General features: G+C 45.7%; 1 protein-coding gene across 1 annotated transcript; it reads right to left on the bottom strand.

The window, feature by feature from the left end:
• Positions 1-8,783: 8,783 nt before the first annotated feature.
• mych (myelocytomatosis oncogene homolog) lies at positions 8,784-12,914 on the bottom strand. Its single transcript, XM_043710974.1, has 2 exons — positions 12,331-12,914; positions 8,784-11,034 (listed from the first exon to the last, which is right to left on the bottom strand). Exons 1-2 carry the CDS (start codon positions 12,863-12,865, stop codon positions 10,484-10,486), a joined length of 1,086 nt encoding a protein of 361 aa, XP_043566909.1. The 5' UTR covers positions 12,866-12,914; the 3' UTR covers positions 8,784-10,483.
• Positions 12,915-15,060: the final 2,146 nt, after the last annotated feature.

Raw genomic sequence — 15,060 nt, 5'->3', positions numbered from 1 at the left:
AAAATTGTCCCTTTGATCAATGATTTCTAAAATTTACTCACATACCTTTTGTGAAGGACGTTTTCAAATAACTTGAAGTGCAAATGGTTCACATCAGTCGGAATACAGTAACATTTCATGTGTTACCCCACACAAAAAGAAGTCAAGCAATATTCACGAGTTGCTCTCAGCAAGTCTATGATTGACTGTTTTATCAAACAAAATCTGATGTTAGGGGTAGGTTCTTCACTCAGTGAGTCGTTAGTTCATGGAATGCCCTGCCAGTAACAGTGGTGGACTCTCCCTCTTTATGGGCATTTAAGAGGGCATTGGATAGGTATATGGAGGATAGTAGGTTAGTGTAGTTTAGGTGGGCTTGGATCGGCGCAACATCGAGGGCCCAAGGGCCTGTACTGCGCTGTATTCTTCTATGTTCTATGTTCTATCTAACCCAACCAGCTCAATTAGTAATGCTGCTGCCGAGCCACTCTTGGTGGTGAGACATTGAAATCCCCCCACCCAGAGTACATTCTGAGCCCTTGCCATCCTTAGTGTTACCTCCAAGTGTGGTTCAACACGGAGGGGTACTGATTCATCAGCTGAGGGAGGATGAGATGTGGTAATCAGCAGGAGATTTCCTTTCCCATATTTAACCTGAAGCCATGAGACTTCATTGGGTTTGCAAACAATGTTGTGGACTCCCAGGGCAACTCCCTCTCGACTCTATCCCACTGTGCTGATGGGACAGGACATATCCAGGGATGGTGATGGTGGGGTTTGGGACATTATCTGTAAGGTATGATTCCATGAGTATGACTGTCAGGCTGGTGCTTGACTAGTCTGTGAGACAGCTCCCCCAATGTTGGCACTAGCCCCCAGATGTCAGTGCGAAGAGCTGTTTCTGCCGTTGTCTTAGGGTGATGCCCAGTGATCCGTCTGGTTTGTTTCTTTGGTGAGACTTTGTAGCAATTGGTACAACTGAGTGGCTCACTGGGCCATTTCAGAGGGCAATTGTGGCAGATTTTCTTCCTTAAAGAACATTAATGAGCCAAATGGGTTTTTCCCAACAATCGACAATGGTTTCATGGTTATCTGTAGATTCTTAATCCCATATTTTTTTTTGTTGAATTGAAATTCCACCATCTTCTGTGGCAGGATTTGAACCCAGATCCCAGCTGAATTTCTGGATTAACCTGACCTTCCTAACCTGAGATCTTCTTCCCGACCTCTCCGCCCCCACCCCAGTCTGACCTATCACCCTCACCTTGACCTCTTTCCACCTATCACATTTCCGACGCCCCTCTCCCAAGTCCCTCCTCCCTACCTTTTATCTTAGCCTTTCTGGATTAATGGTCAAGTGATATTACCACTGACTGCCCCTGAAATAATTTATATTCTAACCTAAGAGGAAATTAATTCTGCTTTTGGTACTTATTGCCCTAGCTAGAGATCTGTACAGCTTTCCACGTTCACTGAAATAGATGCTGCTTCATAGAGAGAAATTCTCTCTTTGTCAGATTTCCCTGTTGTCCAAAGCTGTTGATGGCTGGTCTTTAATCACTTTTCCAAACATCTGCCTCCGGGATATTGGAGTGATTTGAAACCACAATGTGTGTTTGCCTACAACAGGTATTTTTGTTAACCTGATATGTGAGAGTTTATGTAATCTAATATAGCATAAGAAACCAAGTGTGATGATAGGTATGATGGTATTGAAGATTCCAAAAACATTTATTGTAGTTAATTATATTTATAACATTATATTCCTCAGGTACCTAAATGCCTGCACTAACATTAAACTATGAGTTTATAAAAGAGGATGACTGTAACATGCCATGCTTTAAGTGCTCTGGGATCACAAGAATGATACAGTGATAACATCACAATGTGTACACAGTGAGACTTAACCCCAATTGGAGAGAGGGAGCAAGACTGGAATACAGGTCGAGGAAGAGAGGGTAAGAGGGTGAATAAGTGAGACTGGGCGAGTGGGATTCAAAGAGAGGAAGAAGGAGAGACAGGGAAATGGGAGAAAATGAGGTAGAAATGGTAGGAAGGACTGGGCCAGGGAGAAAGGGTGGAGAGAGAGAGACAGGGAGTGGGGAATAATGGGAGAGAGACAGTGGAGGATATACAAGAAGAGGGGAATGAGGGATACAGCGAGAGGAGAAAGAGGAGCAGTCCCTTGGTGATTGAGAAAATCAGAGCATAGACAGCTGATTGGATGGTTTCGATCGTGATGTCTATGATTGAGGGTGGAGAGATGAGTGGGAAAGGATTTGAGAACACAGATGATGTTCACGGAAAAGGACATCCCTGGATGATCCTGTCGAAATAGACAGTGTGTTTGGGTCAATGAGTTTGCTCTGGAATATATGCTTCTGGGCATAGGCAGGAGTCAGAGTGTGGATCCTTTGTTTTCAGGATTTCTCAGATTGTTCCTTGGGAACTTGACTCAGTTTGAGCTGAGACAAGGTGTTTCTAAATAGACTGGAGGCCTGTGTTCCGAAGCAGAGAGTTATTTTTTGGAGCTCTCTGGGAGGTAATGACATGCCCCAGGTTCCTGAGGGACATGTGAAATGGGGAAGCTCACAGTTTCACAGCACATATGCAAATGATGGACGAGTGGAAATGGCAGTTCTTTTAGGTGGGGCTTATATTTTAAACAAGGGGATTCCTGTAGTGGTTTGAAGTGTCTATATCGTTTTTTTTCTAGTTGTATTGTTATCAGCAGTAAAGCAACAGGCAGTCAGCAGGTGTCCAGAACAATGCTCCCTGCTCTATCAACACCACTCAAACTTTCCCAGCAGACACTGTAGGGAGCTGTCACTAGCTGCTCGTGTAATAGTAATGTCACAAGGTGACTAATTCACAACCTAGGTTCAAATCCTATGAGAGCAGATGTGAAATTGTAAATCCAATTTAAAAAAGCTAGTCTCATGGGACTGCTGTTATTTAAACCCATTTGGTTCACTAATGTTCTTCAGGGGAGGAAACCTGCTGTCCTCACCTGATCTGGCCTATATGTAAGTCTGGACCCACCACAAAGTGGATGATACTCAGCTGCCTGACACTCATGTACTGTGAGCTAGTAAAAGGTCAGTAACTCAGTTTATCAGATGTCATGTGACTATCAGGATGCTGGAAAATGGGCTCTGGTCATCTCTCATCTGGTGACTTCTGCAAAGATCATATCTTTTGGGCTGTGGATTAAATGTGGAGTTTACTGCTTTAAATCAAGGAGATGATGGAATTTAAACATGTTTATTGGAGGACACTGTTCAGTGAACAGTGTTTCTTCAGAGCGTTGAGTTCCAGGGAGGGATTAGATTAGATTCCCTACAGTATGGAGCCCCAACAATCAGTCCTGGTCCACCCATGTCGGTGGTTAAGAAAGCAAACAATGTTTCTACTTCCTCAGGCTAAGGAAATACTCTTGGCCATTTTTATAGATTCTCTCTCTCTCTCTCTCTCTCTCTTCCCCCCCCCCCTGCTGAGCAAATCCATGCTGCAGGTAAAATAAACACCATCAGCGATGTTGGAAGGACAGATTTTCAATCAGTGAGTGAAACACTGACCATTGGTGTGCAATACACTTTGTGTCAAACATCAAAGAATCAAAAAGAAGCAAAAAAAACCTCATTGATTTTTTTTCCAAACTGGAGCTATTGAATTGGGTCTCACAGATCTTTTGCCTTTATCCCACTCTGTCTTCTCTGCCTTTACGAAGGAAGGAATTTTAGAAGCAGTACTAGTTAAGGTAAAGAGCTATAAGTTACCAATTAACAGAGAAACATCGAAAATAGGAGGAGGCCCTTCAGCCCATTAGGCCTGCTCCTCTATACAATATGATTACGGCTGAGCTTCCAATTCAGTCCTGTTCCCACTTTTGCCCTATTCCCTTTGATCCCTTTATCCCGAAGGACTACATCTATCTCCATCTGGAAAACATTCAATGTTTTGGCCTCAACCACTTTCTGTCTCAGAGAATCCCACAGGCTCCCCACTCTCTCTCTCAGTCCTCAATGACCTACTTAAATTGAGATGATTAGATTAGTTACAGTGTGGAAACAGGCCCTTCGGCCCAACAAGTCCACACCGACCCGCCAAAGCGCAACCCACCCATTCCCCTACATTTACTCCTTCACCTAACACTACGGGCAATTTAGCATGGCCCATTCACCTGACCTCCACATCTTTGGATTGTGGGAGGAAACCGGAGCACCCGGAGGAAACCCACGCAGACACGGGGAGAACGTGCAAACTCCACACAGTCAGTCACCTGAGGCGGGAATTGAACCCGGGTCTCTGGGCGCTGTCATATTTCCCTTTTGCTGTTAAAAGTTTAAAAACAATTTGTTGCAATAAAAGGTTGCTTTGTTTTTTTGTGGGCCAGCACCAGGGGTGTGTACAAAGTCAGATTCAGTGGAAATAGCTTACTGATGGGCTTGTGGAATTGAAATGACATTGCAGTACTCCTTGAGTACTGACCTACCAACAGTGCCCACTCCCTCAGCACTGACCTTCCAACAGTTCCCACTCCCTCAGCACTGCCCTGCTCTCAGTGCGGCACTCCCTTAGCACTGACCCTCCGACAGTGCAGCACTCCCTCAGCACTGACCCTCCGACAGTGCCCACTCCCTCAGCACTGACCCTCCGACAGTGCCCACTCCTTCAACACTGCCCCGTCGACAGGGTGGCATTCCCGCAGCACTGACCCTCTGACAGTTCCCACACCCTGAGTACCGACCCTCCGACAGTGCCCACTCCCTCAGCATTGACCCTCCGACAGTGTAGTGCTCCCTGAGTACTGACCCTCTGACAGTGCAGCACTCCCTCAGCACTGCCCCAACAGTGTGGCACTCCCTCAGCACTGACCTTCCAACAGTGCCCACTCCCTCAGCACTCCATCAGCACTGACCCTCTGATGGCACAGCGTACTTTCGGTAATGGTCGTTAGTGCTGGGTTTTTGTTGTATAGTTTTGTGGGTGAATTTGAAACCCATGATCTTTGATCTTGAGGTAAATGTGCTCATCACCCTTTCACAGCTCAATGGGCAGTCTGACTGAGAGTTCCTCAGGGTTAGATTATCGAGTTGGTTTAACGCAATCTTACTCCCAGTCTGCAGGCCTGGTAATCGCACTGCGACTGTGGTACAGCAACATTGTCCAAACATGAATCAGTTAGGCATAAAATATCGATTTTTCCTCAATTACTGAACACCCCCCCACCTTCCTGATTATCCTTACTCACTCATATCTTCAGTGATTAATATGAGTCTTTTGCACACTGCTGGTGACTGAATACATTTCTGTGGAGTTATAGTATCTACTAGATTAACAGCAGTGACTAATTACATTCCTGTGTCAATGACTCAACTCTTTTTTTCTAACATTGCAACACTGTTTAGATTTTTATCATTCATACCTTTGCTCCATTTGAGTTTGAATTTCTTCTCTCTTCATTCTCACTGTCTGAGCTCACTCAGAGAACCGTGTCCAGAGTTTTGAAAGCTCTGATGACAACGATGAATTGTAATCTAATGTTGTTATTCCCCGCAAAATGACATTATGCCCCTGGCAGGTCTCCAGAATGGACAAAGCAGTGGCTCAGATATAGGGCTCATGTCTGTGTAGGTCGGAGGTCTGTTGGTTCAATTCCTGCTGCAGTGATGGGATCCCTGCACTCCACTCAGAATGAAAGGAACCATCCAGGCCCCCCAAGCCTGCTCAGACCTTCAATACAGCCATCTTTCACTTACTGTCACTGTCTCCTCTCCACATGCATGGAGTCTCAATCAATTTACTGATGGAGCATTTCAAAGATTCACAACTCTGTCCTAAATAAACCCTCTTATCAGACTGTATCCTAGATGGCCCACTGTTTGGGGGAAAACAAGGTTACTATCCTGGGGAGTGCTGCACTGTCAGGACAGCATTGTTCCCATGGGATTGATATTTTCTACAAGATTACCCTTCAGGATGCTTCATTGACACCACTGGGGCCGACCAAGTCATAATCTTGCTCAAAGGCTACAAATCCTGAGAGTAACTCACCTCCTGACTCCCCAAAGTCTGCCCACCATCTCCAAGGCACAAGTCAAGAGTGTGATGGAATACTCCCCACTTGCCTGGATGGGGGCAGCTCCAACAACACTCAAGGTGGTCAACACCATCCAGGACAAAGCAGCCCGCTTGATTGGCACCACATCTACAAGCATCCCCTCCCTCCATCACCGACGCTCAGTAACACAGAAAATAGGAGCAGAGATAGACCCTTCGAGCCTACCCCACCATTCAACATGCTCACGGCTGATCATACAATCTCAGTATCCCATCCCCTCCCTCACCCCATACCCTTCAATCCCTTTAGCCACAATGTCCAAGTCTAACTCTGTCTTGAACATATCTAATGAGCTGGCCCCAACAGCTTCCTGAGGGAGGGAATTCCACAGGTTCACAGCTCTGAGTGATGAAATTCTTCATAATCTCAGTCCTGAATGGTTTACGCCTTATTCTTAGACTGTGACTCCTAGTTCTGGACTTCCCCAACATCAGGAACATTCTTCCCACATCTAGCCTGAGCAGTCCCATCAGGATTTTATGTTTCTGTAAGATTCCCCTCACTGCCTGCTGCACCTGCATGCCAACCTTCAGCCACTGTTCCACCAGGACACTCAGGTCTCATTGCATCTCATCTTTTCCTAACTGCCACCAATCAGTTAATAATCTACCTTCCGGTTTTTGTGACCCAAGCGGATAACCTCACATTTATCCACATCATCTTGCATTTACCAAGTATTTGCCCACTCTGCCAGTCTGTCCAAGTTAACCCTGCAGCCTCTTAGCATCCTCCTCACAGGACACGCTGCCACCCAGCTTAGTGTCATCTGTAAAGTTGGAGATATAGCATTCAATTCCTTCGTCCAAATCGTTAAGTACTAGCAGTATACTATCTATAAAGGTGCACTACTGAAACTCAAAGATCCTCAGCATCTTCCAAACCCACAACCACTTCCATCAAGAAGGATAAGGGCAGCAGATACATGGGAACACTCCCACTTGCAAGTTCCTCTCCAAATTACTCACCATCCTGACTTGGAAATATGGTGCTGTTCTTTCACTGTCACTGGGTCAAATCCAGAACTCCCTCACCAAGGACATTGCGGGTCTATTTACAGCACGTGGGCTGCAGTGGTGCAGGAAGGCAGCTTACCACCACCTTCTCAAGGGCAACTAGGGACGAGCAATAGTGGTCCACATCCCAAGAACGAATGACAAGCAGAGTGAGATTCCAGTGCAAGCAGCAAATAATTCAGGAAAAGAGCAACCTAAGGAGTGGAACTGATAAGGCGTGAACCACTGCCCCTAGGGGCATTGATGTGTAATGCAGTGCAACCACACTGACTGACCAGCAGCACTCAGGTGCCCAGGCCTGGTGATGACATCAGACTGATGGACACTTGATGCCAGGAGCGGGTCCCTGCCTTTTCTTCAGTCACAGGAGAACACCGACCCACAGACATCAGCCAGTGTCGATGGTCTAATGGGAATGGTGCCCAGAAATTCCAGCTACTCATTAACTTTGGTGGTGTCACAGCCCACTTGTGGATCTATGTCCTGCCAATATGCTGAGCCACAGATGAAACAGTGAAGGCATTAGATATGCTTTCCTTTATCGGTCAGTGGACGGAGTGTAAGAATTGGGAGGTTATGCTGCAGCTGTACAGGACATTGGTTCATTGGTTAGGCCACTGTTGGAATATTGCGTGCAGTTCTGGTCTCCTTCCTATCGGGAGGATGTTGTGAAACTTGAAAGGGTTCAGAAAAGATTTACAAGGATGTTGCCAGGGTTGGAGGGCTTGAGCTACAGGGAGAGGCTGAACAGGCTGGGGCTGTTTCCCCTGGAGCATCAGAGGCTGAGGGGTGACCTTAGAGGTTTACAAAATTATGAGGGACACGGATAGGGTAAATAGACAAAGTCTTTTCCCAGCGATGGGGGAAGTACAAAACTCAAGGGCATAGGTTTTGGTGAGAGGGGTAAGTTTTAAAAGGGACCCAAGGGGTACATTTTTCACACAGAGGGTGGTGAGTGTATGGAATGAGCTGCCAAAGAAAGTGGTGGAGGCTGGTACAATTACAACATTTCAAATGCATCTGGATGGGTATATAAATAGGAAGGGTTTAGAGGGATATGGGCAAATGCTGGAAATGGGACTAGATTTATTTTGGATATCTAGATGGCATGGATGGGTTGGACCGAAGGGTCAGTTTCCGTGCTGCATATTTCTGAGACTCTTACAAGTCTGCACTCTGTTGGATGCAAAATGTCTTTTTATTCTACTCAATGACCAGGTCAGTATGGGTATTGTAAGAATTACCACTAACAGTCTGCCTGGGCATTTACCTCACTGTTCAAGGGAGCTGCCTGTTCACAAGCTTGCTGCTGCATTGCATTATCATTACAACAATACTTTGGCTGTAACAGCACCCCCAAAGGGACTTGTAAAAAATCAACATCCTTTCCTTTTGAGGCTCTTTAACCTCCCAGTTACAGACTCTTGATAAAATTTCAGGACAGAATGACAGGAATTAATGTCAGCACCACAGTCAAGAATGTGGTGCTGGAAAAGCACAGCAGGTCAGGCAGCATCTGAGGAACAGGAGAATCAACGTTTCAGACTGAAGCCCTTCGTCAGGAACCTGCCCAAAACCCTATGCTTTTCCAGCACCACACAACTCTAATCTCCAGCATCTGCAGTCCTCACTTTCGCCTAGGAATTAAACACAGTCTCATTCTCAAGTTTGGTTTTAAAATTTTATTTAATCATTAAAATTTTATTTTGCTAACATGGCTAAAGGCTGACAGAAAGTGCTTTGTCAAAACAAACAAACAAACAAACAGTGAACATTCATTATCCAAAGAAATTTGATTTGGACAAAAAAAACTGACAATGATGCAAAGCAATAACTTAATATAAAGGCAAACAAAACTTGGCTTGCTGATTGTGGACACCAACAATCCACATCAAAATATAATACAACTCAAAATGGACAGGATTTAACATAACAGGACAGTGCATTCTCTTAAAATAAATTATAGGATTAGCAGCGAAACATTATGTAATTAAACAGTAAATATAACGATAGAGTTTAATCCGAGATATAGTCATGACTGCAACTGCAAGCACATAGCGACTGGTTAAGCAAGGGCTGAAATGTCTAGGGATTGTGACTTTCAGAAAGCTGCCACTTGACTCTGGGTGCCAACTCTTGCTGGCTGGGGGCCTGTGAATGAGAATAAAGGCAGGATCACAGAAACCTCATCCTTGCCTCACCACAGGGAGTGCCAGCTCCAGCTGATCTAACACAGAGACGGTCGATCCCAACCACTCCCACAGAACCTGAACTTTCAGGAGCGGGAACCACACATCCCACAAGGAATGTGAACCACGTTCCAACATGTTCCACGCTATGTTCAGAGTCGGCACTTTTACAAAAAAAGGAAAGGGGTGGGGTGGGAGGTGGAGGAGGACAGGAGCAGAGTAAGATGCAGCATCCATCACTGACCCAATACAACGGTTTCCAAACATTTACAAAAATCAGCACAAAAGACATTTAACAGTCAGGCATGACCTGCCCATTATATATACACACACATACACTTATAAAAAATGCTAATAAAGATACTTTATGAGGAGTATGGATCCCATTGAAATCTTATCCTCTAGAAGCAGGTTCTGATTGGAAGACTTAAAACCGAAGTGAAATGAGGTTTAAACCAAAAAGAAATCACTGTATTGCTTTGAAATATGTGATCGCGTGTGCACAGTGATAGGTAGCAGCTGAGGCCAAAGAACATTGTCGCTGAGTTGAGAGGGTTGTGCAGATGATCCTCTGAGCTAGTGCGGACAGAGCAGGGAGGGAGCAGGACACACATCCATCATTACAGACCCTGCACCACACCTTGGGGAGAGATCCGGTCCCTATTCTGTATTCTCATTTGGACAGGGCAATGGCGGAGCTTCTAAACACAGATGGACCTGTGGATCTCAGACAGCTCACTCAAGGTCTGTTCCTATTGGTCACTTGATTCCTGTATGAATATTAAGTGCCTGTCTGTCAGCGTCAGCAGCTGGGAATGAGGGGGAGGGGCCTGTGCCTGAAACAGCTACAGGCTGGTCCCAAGGCTACGATCAGTGCCCAAAGCAGCCTCTTCAAATACAGACAACCAAGCAATTTCAGACACATTACGCATTCAAATTGGAATATTGAAACTCCAGACTTACTTTCAAAAACATATGACATGAAATTGCAGAAAAAGAATTGTCACAGCACCGTGTACAGGTTTATGTTTGTTCATGAGGAAACCATTCGACCTTATCCCTCTTCATTTCATTGTTGATATATAAACCACAAGCATTCACTTAGAAACACTGCGAAATGATGCTGCCTCTCCCTCAGTCTCCTGGAGATGAGGCAGTTCCACCTGAATTGACCAACGCTATTTGGAAATCCTCTGCATCTGGTCAACCTTCCGTCTCAGCTGCTGCTGCTTCTTCTTAAGTTTCTCTCTCTCGGTGCTCAGTTTCAGATGCTCTGCCTTCAGTTTGATGACATACTCTGTTGCCTTCCTCAGAATGACCACTTTAGAGGCTTTGTCATTCTTGGAAAGTTCTGGCACCTCATCTCGAAGAGCCAACAGACAATGCTTCAGCTCATTTCTCCTTTGTCTCTCCAAGACATTGTGCGTTCTCCGTCTCTCCTCATCCTCTGCATCTGGGGACTGGACGCTAAAGGCTGAAGACCTGTTGGGAGTGGAGTACTTGGCTGTGTGCAGACAGTTGTCTGTTTTAGCTCGTTTGGGTGCTGGCAGGTCCCTGGAGAGCAGGGGTGATGGTGCTGCATAGTTATGCTGCTGTTGAATTTCGAGATTGCACCGCTTGATGCTGGCCAATGTCTGTGACCGGGTTCCGGGTCTCGGCATTTCCTGTTGGAGAGCGCTCCTCTCAGCCAACCTTTGCTTCTCAATGGTTACGACATCAATCTCTTCCTCTGTAAACACATGGCAGCTTTAATATTCAGGCTTTTGACAGAGAATGAAAACAAAAAAATAACCTTCAGCCAATACAGTAGAAGCTAGAACAGGACGGGGTCACCCAGTCCCTGAACCATTCAATGAGATCACCGCTGGTCTCAGTTTCCACACGTACTTTCCCAACCCTTACTGCTCGACAACCACCCACTGATATTGGTCAAACTTGGGGAAGGATAGTGAAGGCCATCTTGTGTGCTTACAGATTATTTCTCTCCAACCTCAAGGAGGAAATGTTGAATCTTTGATAATTCAAAAGTAAATTCAGAATGAAGCCCATGTTCATTATTCTGTTTTTAGCCACCACCAATGGAAATGCTTGGTTTCCAATAATTGTGGTGTTGTGGAGAATTTGGAAAACCACAGAAACCAAGCCATGATCTCACTGATTGGTAGAGTAGGATTGAGGGCCCAAATGGCCTCCTCTGGTCTCTTTTCCTCCTGCCAGCTCCAGATACTCAAGGGTTAATGCTCCCAAGACAGCCTGAGCTGCTCGGCTGGTCCACACTCTCCTTCCTTTGCTAATCAGCAACTCCACCCCCCACCCCGATAAAAGGTTTCACCTTCCCAGTTACACCGCTCCTCCCGCTGCCAAAGCAGAGAGTACCTCCCATTCCCTTCCTTCAACATTTCCCCCAACAGCAATAAATTCCTGAGAACAAGACTCTGCCACATTGTCATCCACTGAACTGCTGACACCATTCTGTGGGGAGAAAAGGGTATGATTCTTCAAATACATGCCCCCTTCCCTCCTCTCCCCATTTCCCAATGGATATCCCTCATGGATTGGCAGGAGATACCTGCTGGGATTGCACTCTCATGGAAGTTGCTTATTGACCAGACCACTCAAACAGTTAGTGGAGAAACTCCCAGGAGGGGTACATTAGGTGGAAGCCAAACTCAGGGAAATCAAGTTATAATGGTGAAGCACCACCCACTCTGCCCCAGACTGCCCCTCTCCAGCACGATTTACAGCTAAAGACATCACCAACAAATCCAAGCCTGTTCCCACCCACTCAAAACAGCAGAGAGTAAATCAGACACAGGATCCTACTGCTTGCCTGGACACTGCTGTCAGTTGTAGGTCTCCTCACTGACCCAGGAAACCAAACTGAATCTGTGTTCACACCCACATTTACTCACAAGGAAAGCCTTTCATCTTAGATGGTCCATGGCTGGCTGCAGAAGCCACTCATAGGACTGACAATAGGAACTTAGATAAAATTACTGAGACCATTCACTCACTAAGTCTGTACCTGAGTCAGTGCAGTGTGAGAAAACACTGCCTGTGGACAAAGAACTTTCATCATCTGAGTTTAGGTCGTCCTGGTTCTGCTGAGGCCTCTCCAGGAAGGGGCTAATTGCCTCAAAATCGGAACTACAGAGATCCTGGAAGAAATGTGACTCGATCTCTGACATCAAGGGGCTCATTGCAGGGAATGTGTCCAACTTATCACCAACTTTGTCCAGTTCTGTGCTGGCCAGTAAATTACTGCACATGCAATCTTGCTCCATCTTCAGTGAAGCTTCAAGGTCACAAATTAAACTCTGGTTGATGAATGTCTCATCATCCAATAGGAATTCTGACATTAATTCCAACTGGTCTGACTTGGAAGGGATTAAAGAGGAGAGGGAGTCGCAGATATTCGTCTTGGGAAGGGGGGATTGGGGTGATGCAGGCAACATCTCCACGGTCTTCAGAAATTCCTCACAAGTCTGATAAAAATCTTCCTCTTCCAGGAGTGATGAGAAGATTTGAAAATCACAGCTGATACTTCCGCTCTGAGGCATTGTGAGAAGACACTGCAAGATAAACAACACAACATTAACCCAAACTTTACAGGTAAACAATCACAGAACAGTACAAGTCTGTCATTGGGATGGATAACGGGGAGTCACAGGATGCTTAAGGGGCTTAGGTTTAGGGTGAGAGGGGAAAGATATAAAAGGGACCTAAGGGGCAACTTTTTCACGCAGAGGGTGAAATGGAATGGAAGGAGCCGACAGGGGATGTCATGGAGGTTGGTACAATTGCAACATTTAAGAGGCATTTGGATGGGTATATGAATAGGAAGGGTTTGGAGGGATATGGGCCGGGTGCTGACAAGTGGGACTAGATTGGGTTGGGATATCTGGTCAGTGTGGACGGGTTGGACCGATGGGTCTGTTTCCGTGCTGTACATCTCTATGACTCCAGGGCAATGACCCTGATGCTGGGGGAACATTAACTCCTGCTCCTCAGTACAACACCAGGCAGGTGATTCCAGACTGTGTGAGATGCTTCATATAATACCAAACCTGAGGCTGGCAATAGCTCAGCGCTCTGTGAATTATGAATATACAGGCTACACTGGAGCCAACCAGCTGCTCCTTCAGCCCCGCATCACAGTACACACTCCTCAGGCAATGACATGCTAACAACATCCCTCAGTAATGCAGCTGGAATACCACATCATCCTTCCTTAAGGTAGGACATAACGTACTGGAGCTGGTTCAGAGGTGGTTTCGGGATTGGTGCCTGGGGTGAGTGGGTTGTCTGATGAGGAAAGGTTAGACAGACTGGGCTTGTTGCCCAAGTGATGAGTTTCAAAGACTGAGGGGAGACTGGATTGAAATGTCGAAGATCCTGAATGGCCCTAACAAGGTGGATGTGGGAAGGAGGTTTCCTCTTGGGGAGTCAGTCCAAAACCAGGGGGTGCTGCTTTAAAATTGCAGTCACCCTTTTCAGGACAGAGATGAGAGACTTTCTTTTCCCTCTCAGGGTTGTCACTTGGGACCAGTGCCTCAGAAGGTGCAGCAGGCAGTGTCACAGAATATTTTTTAAATGGGGGTGGATAGATTCTTATTCAGCGGGGAACAGGGAGTGTTGGACACAGAGGGAAAAGAGATTGGGAATTGAACTGGGATTTGAAACACAACTAAAACAGCCATGACCTTATTTGTTAATGAACAGGTTCAAGGGGCTGAATGGCCTCACTCTGGATCTGATCGCACTGTATGATCACGGTATTCTTACAAATCTGAGTGACTATGTCCCTGTACAATGCCCCATCCTCCAATATCCACTACTTCCTGCTGGAAAGAAAGGACATTCCATTTCTGTGCAGGGCCAGTTCTACACTCGGCCGCATCACTAAAAACATAGGAGACCGTTCAGCCCCTCAAGTCTGTAAATAGAAAGATGACAAATTCTCTGCTGGAAATGCTGCAACCATTCCAATAAAGCAGAGAGTACACGTTCAGAGTTACCTTCACCAGGGATGCCTCATCGCAAACTGCTCTGTTTAGTCAGAGCCCTTTTCAGGTGCAGTCCCCCAAACTCCAGGGAGGCATTGAAGAGACAACCTGTAGCTGCCTCTCTGATTCTCAAAACTCTGCCATTCTCAAGCTGTACTGTGGAGCTGGACAGAGGAGGATTACCCCGAGAGATGCCAATTACCTTTAACAAAATGTCTTCAGTCAACTATCCCTTGATATGCTGTGAGTTTCTAATCACCATCCAAGTGCAACCTTACTTTATATCAATTCTCAGTTTTTCACTCATTTAAATACTTGGCAACTTTTAGAAAGAGGGATTTTTACTTGCGACTACAAGCCCTGCCTTTGTTGTGTTGCGTCATGTAACACTGACGTCACATTCCATCACTGGTACCATGTTCTCTATTGTAGACACCCCCAAAACTTTCCAGATCAATTTAAACCCCTTTCCATATAACATCACAATGATATTGAAAATTCAGTGATTTACAAAACCCAAGTATTTTTGTATAAGTTGCAGAAAATTATGTAACTTTAATTGCAAATCTTCAGTAGTGAGCACAGGCTGAGCACACACTGATGTGATAGAGACAACATCCATGTCGAGACTTTCATCAATTGAACAACCGAAAACAAAGCAGACTGTGTATGTATGTGTCTACATGTGAGGGTGTGTGTGTGTCTGTCTATCTGTGTTGTGTGTGTGTGCGCGTGTATATGTCTGCCTA

The sequence above is a fragment of the Chiloscyllium plagiosum genome, chromosome 20 (genome assembly GCF_004010195.1).
Source record: "Chiloscyllium plagiosum isolate BGI_BamShark_2017 chromosome 20, ASM401019v2, whole genome shotgun sequence".
NCBI lineage: Eukaryota > Metazoa > Chordata > Chondrichthyes > Orectolobiformes > Hemiscylliidae > Chiloscyllium > Chiloscyllium plagiosum.
The sequence above is the reverse complement of the archived record's forward strand: the minus strand, read 5'-3'. Positions and strand labels throughout refer to the sequence as shown.